General features: G+C 39.5%; 1 protein-coding gene across 6 annotated transcripts in view; it reads right to left on the bottom strand.

Annotated features, from left to right (window-relative positions):
- Positions 1–9,021, bottom strand: part of DAAM2 (dishevelled associated activator of morphogenesis 2) — a 212,589-nt gene that overhangs the window by 68,877 nt on the left and 134,691 nt on the right. For all 6 annotated transcript variants that reach the window (XM_085320666.1, XM_085320657.1, XM_085320692.1 and 3 more), the window contains one exon: positions 7,295–7,389. In XM_085320666.1, the coding sequence (XP_085176792.1) occupies positions 7,295–7,389 (95 nt within the window). The remainder of the gene's footprint in view (positions 1–7,294; positions 7,390–9,021) is intronic.

The following is a 9,021-nucleotide window of genomic DNA, read 5'->3' as shown; positions in this document are numbered from 1 at the left end:
AAGGAAAAGAAAAGCTAATAATACTGGTGTATCATAAGTTTCAGGATTATGTTCTATCACCTTATGACCCTACTATCTGGTCCCTGCATTCTATATTGCAAGCACCACCAAACACCTGCTGTGGTCCACCCCAGTGGTTAATACATTTTCAAGACTGAACTGATTCTTATATACTCCCTCAGTTCCACTGTCCAGATTTCATATTCTGATTCCATGACAGAAACACATTCCACTCCATTCCATAGAAACATATTAAATTTAAGAGGCACATGTTCTTCAGCACATATTTAGACAAAGCTCCTAGAATGGTCTTGGTTGTGTTTTTAATTTATTTTTTTAGTTGAAAGAGATAAATCCAGGATGCAGCAGGTCCCCTGTCAACCATGCAGTAGCAAACATAAGGTAAAATATATCATAAATTAACGAAATGTAGAATTAATCAATTACCAAATCACACAACAAAGACTAAACCTGCACTGGGACAAATTTCTTTTCAATATTGAGAATGCCAGTTTTCTGTTTCTATCCTATTCTATCCTAACAACAGAACCATATAAAGCTTGCTTTATTCCAGATGAAGATTATAGAAACTGGGGATGGAAATAATAAAAGAGAAAGCCTATTATGACACTTTAAAGTTTTGTTCAAAACCAAGATTAAAAAAAATAATGGGTGATACTAGATAAGCAAATAGGAGTTGCTACAGTTATATAAGACAGTTCAAATCAGTGGTTCCCGCAAAGTTCCGTTCAGGTTTCCCAGGAGATTCAAAGACATGATAAGGGCTGCAAATCATTTCTCTAGACCACTCTGTTTACCTCCTGCTTCCTGTAACAGAGGTCGTTCAGCTAGGCACATCTCTTTAGAATGCCTGAACGCAAGGCCACGTGTATTCCATTCAAGTTTTCAGTCTACCTAAACTCACAGCAACGATAATATGGCCATGGCCATGCTCTAAGTGCCATAATGTAGAAAAACTCCAAACAAATGAAAACATTATTAAAAATTTCACCTCCGTAACAAATTAAGAGCACCAAAAGTCTGTATCTTTGAGTTTTTACCAGCCTGCTGGATACTTCCTTCTTGCTAGATATTTTCCAATGTGCTGTCTCTCTATTACATGCTCTTAATAAGCGAGACGATGCCCCTAACATGCATCATACTTAAAGGAAGCATCATACGAAAGACTCCCAACATCTGTGTTCTCTATTCATGTCTCTATACTAGCAAAACAAACCTGAGCCCTACTTACAGATCTTCTGGATAATATGGTCTTGTCACATGTATGGTGGTATGGTTGTTAATACCTCACACCACATGGGAAAGTTCAGGGCCTACCTGAAAGTTAGGCTTGCTACACTGACAGATTTGCCAACTTTCAGATTATTTGGGCCAGTAATTTGACCAGAAACATGGCAAAGCCCAGAGCTTTTAACTATGTTTCACTTTGAGGTTTGGGTTTTGTTCAAAACTGAATTTCCAAGTGAATATCAGAGTAAGGGCAAGCACAGAGAGGAACATATGCACACCAAAAATGAAAGTAAGGTTTACTTGAACCCTGCTAAGACAACCTGCCAAGTTTTACACAGGTTTGATTGCACATTCTTTGGATATATCATCGTGTCTACCTTAACAAACCATAGGAGCAAAGGCCCCTCTGCTTCCAGGCTAGAGAGTGGGATCGCACATCATGAACCAGGAATTTAGTAAGTCATTCAAAGCAGTTTGTTATTTTAACTGGTTATATAAAGATTAAAAGTTAGTTCAGTTTCTGTAATGTATGTGGCTGCTAGCCTACCAAAGGAGCCTGAAACAAGTGCATTCACGGTTGAAAGAGTTGCTGCTGTGCATGCTAGGGCTAAGGATTCACTGGGAATGAAAATAAGCACAAACTCAATTTGTAACCAAACACTGTGATGCCAATGACTTCTTAGCACTTCTCTAAGCTCGCTCCTGAAGAGCTGAGTTTCCATTTAGCTCTGCTCTGGAAGGACTAATTTAAATTCTCCTTACTTCTCCTCACCTCCGAAGTTTAAACCTATATATCCATTCGATGTCTTAACTGTTCCTTCCAGATCCCTTGTAAGAGTGAAGCCTTACCCATTCTTTTAAAAATGAAAAGGCAGGTAATTTTGGTGAGTTCCAGGGCTGAGATAAGGCTTAAGATGGATACTTTTCTGGAGACATGGAGCGCTCTAGCGACAAAAGACAACTCCCCAAAGAAACAGCTGAACAAAACGTTTCTAAAACCTACTTCCAGATGGAACACTTGCTTTTTTGGTAAGACATACAAGGCACTATAATCTTCATATATTTTGGCCTGTTGTGATGACCACATGAAAAAAATGTGAAAGGCACCAAAGTCACATTGTCCCAATTAAGTACAATTCCTTAATAAACCCACTGGCAGAGCAATCTTTCTAGGACTGTTTGAATTAGATCATTCCATAAAGAAAGCAGGCACAGGAAAGTGGTGTGTGTTTCAGACCTTGATTAATAACATAATTTAAAACAATGTTGGGATTTTCCTGTACTCTCCTGGTCCAAAGAGCAAACAGTAAGCTGCATTACTCAATAGGAAGTGAAACTGAGAACCTTCCCATTTAAGCTGACATCAAAAGCAGGAATCAAATGATGATTTTCACCTTCCTTTTCCAAAACATTTAGTTCCCTATTGTTCGGAAAAGGGAGAAATCATGTTTAAAGTGAGATAAAGGGAGAAATGATGATTGCAATTTATGGGTCAATAGACACTCTCATTATGAGGATCTGTTCGGTGTGGTCATGGGTAGGTTACATCGGTGTAAATGTCTGTAAAGAAGAGAGACAGAAGTGGGTGTTTAGCTGAGTCATAATCCTCACAGTGTTTGGAGTTTATGCATCTTTATGTCTGTAAACATGGACATATCTCTGTGCGTGTGTGTACRTGCAAAGGAAAGCCCAATTTATACATTATTAAGTACCTTTCTCCTCACAGTATATGCATGTGCAACTGTCATCCTATATTTCCTATATACTGCCAAGTATATATATTTGTTCTAGACTGAAGGGTGTAAAGTTAGGCATATTTGCCAAAGCATTCTGGCTAACACATTCAAAAACCTAAGTATAAATAAAGAAGGGCATACTTTAATAGGTGCTAAACAAGCAAATTAAAGCCTAACCTCGCCTCAGACTCTCACTTGACCAGTTTAGCACACATTAAAAGGCAAGACACCTTTTCTCCTTTCAAGTTTTAGTGAGTGCTAGTAAAAATGTGTTAGTTAGCTCTAATAACAAACCTTTCATTCACATATAGATGAAATCTAAGAAGTAATGGCCCATTGATGATTCCAAGTATAGTAGGGGACAGCCTCCCTGTGAGAAATAGCATGGTTCAGGAAAGACAGAAAGATCATATGCTGCGGGTGTGCAGAGGGCAGGATGTTCCCACCCTAATAACAGCTGAGGTTGCCTTTTGGAACATCAGCTTTTGAATTAGGACACACACAATCCTGACAATGACTACACTGCTGAAAATTTCAGCATAATGAGTTTTGCTTGCTGGATACATAAATGATCATCTCCAGCATGCACTGGAATGCAATAAGGCTAAACTAAATAAAAGTAATGGAAGGTAAAACTGGGTAAAACATAAGGAGAAAAGCAGAGAGTAAAGGAAATTAGTGCYGATGGTTTAAATGATTCAGACTAAAGAAGGTTCTTCTGTCTACCCTTCAAGAATTAAAGTAGGAAGACTTTTCTGTGGTTCCAGAAAGTTAATTTTTCCTGTCCCTTGTTAGTTTTTACTTTCACTGCACTTCTGAATCTCCATTTTGGGCACTGAAATACCAAAAGAAAAGCTCTCCTCTCACTGCTTCTGTCCAACAGTTTGTCATCACACTTGTTTATAGTCATAAGGTTTTATAAACCTGAAAGAAAATCTGTTTCCTTACTAGATGCAGATGTGTTTTTTCTGTTCTCTGAAGTTGAGTTTGTGCCTGCATGCTGGGACATAACCTGGCTTTATTATTTCAGGGCAGCTCCTAAATATCAGAACAAAATGCCCCTTTTCAGAGTGGGCCAGCTAGTTGCCAAGAGATCCTTCCATGTCTTCCATCATCTTTTCTCCAGAACAGAAATGAACATGATTTTGGGAAGGTATGCTTCAGCTTGCATTGCTGTTAGAACTTGTGGGTTGGAATAGAGGCACAGATTGGTATCAGTTTTCTAGCAAAAGAGACCCAGTTCTTCAGTATAATAAAATGCAGAGCCAGATATGTACATTCTTCTCCCTTTGACTCCCCTGGATAAGAGCATTCAAGCAGAGGTGCCTATCAGGAAGCTGTCAGAGTCCCTGTGTACCCTGTCATTACAAGGGGATTCCAGTCAGCCACCCTATGTGAATTTAGATTTTCACTCTCTATTTTTATCAGATGTCTGATGAACAGAAGTAGTAAGGAAAATAGCATTTGATGTCCAAGTTCAATACTTGGAAGACTAGTATTTTGAAGATCTGGGTATAGTACTGCTTATAAGAGGAATTTGATGGAGCTGAGGGCCCCTCTACTGCAACCTTTCCATCAAGAAGAAATTGGCTTGCTGATCAGGCATTGGCATGCAGCCCATCTGGCAGCTAACAAATTGAGTCGCTGGAAATTAGTTGAGACACAGGACTTAACTCAAAATTTGGCTTGGCTTAACTATTTTTAAAAAAGCCCCTAAAATATCGCCAGCGATTTAGAAGAGAACACTTTATGGGGCAGCTCATAGATGCTTGTACTGAAGCTTGTTAGGGTTATTATAAACAGATGAAGCAACAGCCTGTTGTCAAGGGGACCCAGGAGAAGTAATGTAGGTCTGATCTGGAAAACTATGCAAAGCTTTGGCTGAAGACATTTCTGTTTCCTCTTTCCCTCTTTGGCCTTCCTTTCAAGAAGGGGGACAGGCTGTCCTATTGAAAATGAGAGAGTAGAATAACCAGTGGAGGCCACAAAGATATCCTTCAGCTGGACACAGCAATGGTGCCTTGCTCATGTAGCTATGCTCAATGAAATGAGAAAGCTATCACTTTCACAGAAAAAGCATCAAGCAGCTGCAGGTTAATATAAATAATTAATATAAATGAGTTGCTACATTATATGTCAACAGTACAGGCCTTTGGCCTAAAACTGTCTGAGAGATGGCAGTTTGGCAGTTGTCTTACTTCCATTCTAATATAAAGACCAGTTGCATTTTGTAGTGTCTTCTGCTTTAGGACAGTGACAGACAGGATCAAGCTGTCATTTATTCCCTCGGGCTACTTCTCAGTATAGGTCACTGTTCCTTCAATTCCATGTTAAAAGCACTACCTAACCCACATGCTAAAGTTACCACAGCCTGGTGAATCACTATGGTTCAGCTGAGCTTCAGAAATTGGCTGTGCGCTCTCTTACAGACCTTTACAATGGAAGGCAAAACACTGAAGTTTAAGCTGATCTGTTTCACCTCACACTTGCCATGAACTAAGAACCTGCACGCAGCCARTACTGAAGGCTCTGCTGAAGTGGAATAATTTACTGAGCTAAGGAACTACATTTACATGTGTGAGTATAAAGGGAAGATGCTGCTCCCTACAATAAAGCACCAGCTACAAAATTCCTACCACAGAGGATACTGGGATACAATAAACAAGGTCTGATTGCAACTAAATCACAGCACAGCTTCATCAGCAAGCTGGAGACCATAGCAATCATTTTTTGTCTTTCTTATTCACTTACCAGTTAGTGCTAACTCAGTACCTCAACATTCACTAACCCACTGCACATGAAGGGAGGGACCATGATGACGGCCTCTCTATTATTTGCTTGCTGGTTGCAGAAAGGAGATGTTTCAGCACTTTAGCTTTCTCAGTCCTTTAGCACACTCAGTCTCCCTCACATTTGTCTTTGAGCAAATGACTGTGGGAAATGAGGACACTTACAAAGCAGGACTCCTTCTCCAAGTGCCTGCTTATAGTGCCCCATTTCTTTTCAGTAGCTCTGAGTGAAAGTTTCTTAGTGCAGAGACACAAGCAATAGCATTCTGTTGGAATTACAAAGATTCAAGTCCCTGCAGTAAATAAAATTAATAAGACCATGGACTGCATGTTATTTTTCATGGAAATTAGTATTTGAAGCTTCTGAGGAAACTGTACATGCATGCACAATCACACTTGCTAGTTTTTCGGAAAACATCCACCCATAGAAGTGTATCTGCTTAAAGCACTGGCCCCAGTGGCTTCTGTCTGGCACTCTAGTCCTTACAATTAAGAWTGATCTAGGTGTGAGTACACTGAACACAGACTTCGATCTTAATCAAGCCCATATTTTATGTTCCTGCCAACAAGAAACTTACTAAAACACCATGAAGGGGAGAGCTGAGCAAAATCAGCACTTAGCTCTACAAGAACTCCCAGAAATACCCTCACCTCAGCTCTATCTAACTACAATTGAAATTCTTTTGAGGTAATATTAGGCTTTATTTTTACTTCCTTTCAGAAAATATGCATGATTGGGCATTACTGAAGTCCTCTGAAGCTTTGACTTCAGCATGGTGTGGATGCAAACACATTTGCCTACTTCAGGCTTAATACAAAGACATCCAGAATCTTTTTGAACAGGTGTTTCCTGAGATCATATCAACTACGGTTAAGGTTTCTGCAAGGTACTCTCTTAAGCATTAAATGCAAAAGGTTTCTATGCTAGTTAGTTTGCATTGTTCAGTGTTGTTTCCAGAAAAAACAAAGATGACCTTACTTCAAAGACACAATATACAATACAGTGTTTCTTAACATTTGTTAAGAAAACAAATGTTTTCTTAATATTTCTCTATATCATAGTTATACATAAGCAGGAAGAATGCCAAACTAGGTGATGTCAGATGGATTAGCTGCTTTGTATCAAACAGTTCACATTACTGAAGATAAGGGAAGGCCTGAATTCAAAGTTCAGCACTGAGGCCCACAATGAATCAAATTACATGGGAGGTTCAAGACGCTATGAGGTCTAAAAGTCTGATCTCCGGAGTCCTTACCTGTGTTTGCACAAACCTTCCAAAAGCTTCTTACAACAGCTATGTCTTTTATTATCCTGAAGCTGCATGCTTAAGCATTTGTGTGTGTTCCCCAGCTGGACAGGTTCAGAAGAGGAACTGTAAGACTCTCTGTGGATTGTCTATCAGAGAGCACATGTTGTGTATGGTGAGACAATGAGGTTTCTGTCATTGCCATGTCTTTCCCATGTCACATCTGACCATGGGGAGGAAGCAAATCATGATGAAAGATGGATCTCATTACCTCATGGGCTGAGTTCGCAGAGCTGTCTTCAAGTCTTCAACTATTTTATTTTTCATTTCTGTTTCTTCTTCATCAAAAGCATACAGAGTCTGCATCTGCTCAGAAAAACAGAAGACAGTTACAAAATCTCAAGCTCCTTGGAAGTTGATAGGCCAGAAATCATAAACAACAACTACCCCATCTATCCATGCAGAGGTGCCTGCTGATCTGTCACTAGGAAAGCAGTGTCTAAGCTACAAAACTGAATCCAGATGAGGCTACTCTTGTGGATTGGCAGCAACATATTGCCTTGCCACACTGGATAAATTAAGATTCTCAGATTACTCCCCCCAAATATCACACTTGCCAGGATGCCCTCAGAAAATAGTGCCTAATTTGGAACAGCGATTTGTTGTGAGGATCTACAGATACATAAGGAAAAGTTTGTAGGGAGAAGTAATACCTTTTATTAGGCTGACTGATATTGCTGGAAGTTAAAAAAAAAAAAAAAGAAAGCAAGAAAACAGACTTGTGTGTCAGGTTTCAAAGCATATAAGCTTTTTCTTCAAGGGACTAGGCAACCTTCAAGTGCCCTGAAGAACAGTGCATGTACCTGGAAGTTTGACTAATTTCTACCACTCTGGTTACATCACCTGCTCTAAGACACCAATTCTCCTTATACACTTTGCCCTTGCTAATTAGGAATATATTACTACAAAAAGTTTGAGTATCATAAAATTCCTGTCATTGTCTATCAACAAGTAAACTGAGGAACACAGAGACTAGGGTTTACATTTTCAAATACTTTTCTTGATGGAATCTACRTCCTCCTTTTTCCTTCCCTGGTACAGCCTGAGACAACTAGACCTTGAAATCAGCTGGAAATTAAGATGCTGAGGATCACTGTGAATGAGGGTGAGACTTGATGAGTGGGATACACAGAAAAAATATATTCTAAGAGACAGACAATGCCATTAAAAAAAGGTGAAATATCAGGAAATCAGGAMGGCAGATCTACACTCAGCTCCATCACTATGTTGTGCTGTAAAGCAAGACTCTTTAATGCCCTTTGCATGTGCAATTCAGACTCACAAATTCAATGCTCAGCATTTTAAAAAGTCAAATCTCAGTACTGGAATGTTGTAGCCATGTCCTCTTAGCCTCTTTAATTGTAAAAAAGAGAGGATAAATACCTCTCTCACTGGCAAGACTTTTGGGGAATATCAGTAAGTGATGTTTGGAAAGCAGCTCTTGACTTGAATTCCTTCTCATATGAATACTTTGATTAAACCAATATCATCTATCAAGGTTCCTAAGCTGTACCTCTCTGTAATGGAATCTGAGTACCTACAATTATGGCCCACTACAGCAAAATATTCAAGTCTTTATTTTACTATTTAGCAAGCATCAAAGAAAACCTTACTCTCAGTGGAACTTCCTTTAACCACTCCCAACCCCCCTGCCAATACCTCACTTCCTTTGGAAATGTTCCCATGTTACTTGCTTTTGCAAACCGTGTGATGCCAACACATGTAGGATCTTGAGGGTGGTCATTTGGCTACATGCCATTGCTGTCTTATGCTGAACAGCTGGCATAAGGAGATGTGTTTAACTCTAGGGGTCCTCTCTCTGATCCATGCTAAAGTCAAATTCACTCAGTAACGGAGCTAGCTATTTCCTGCTCTAATGAAATGACAGAGCGCTACTGATGGAAAATGAGACGATGATGTTTTATCTTTTGCCAGCAT

The sequence above is a fragment of the Rhea americana genome, unplaced genomic scaffold (assembly GCF_003343005.1).
Source record: "Rhea americana isolate MKP2758 unplaced genomic scaffold, rheAme1 scaffold_119, whole genome shotgun sequence".
Taxonomy (NCBI): domain Eukaryota; kingdom Metazoa; phylum Chordata; class Aves; order Rheiformes; family Rheidae; genus Rhea; species Rhea americana.
This window is presented reverse-complemented; position numbering and strand designations above follow the sequence as displayed.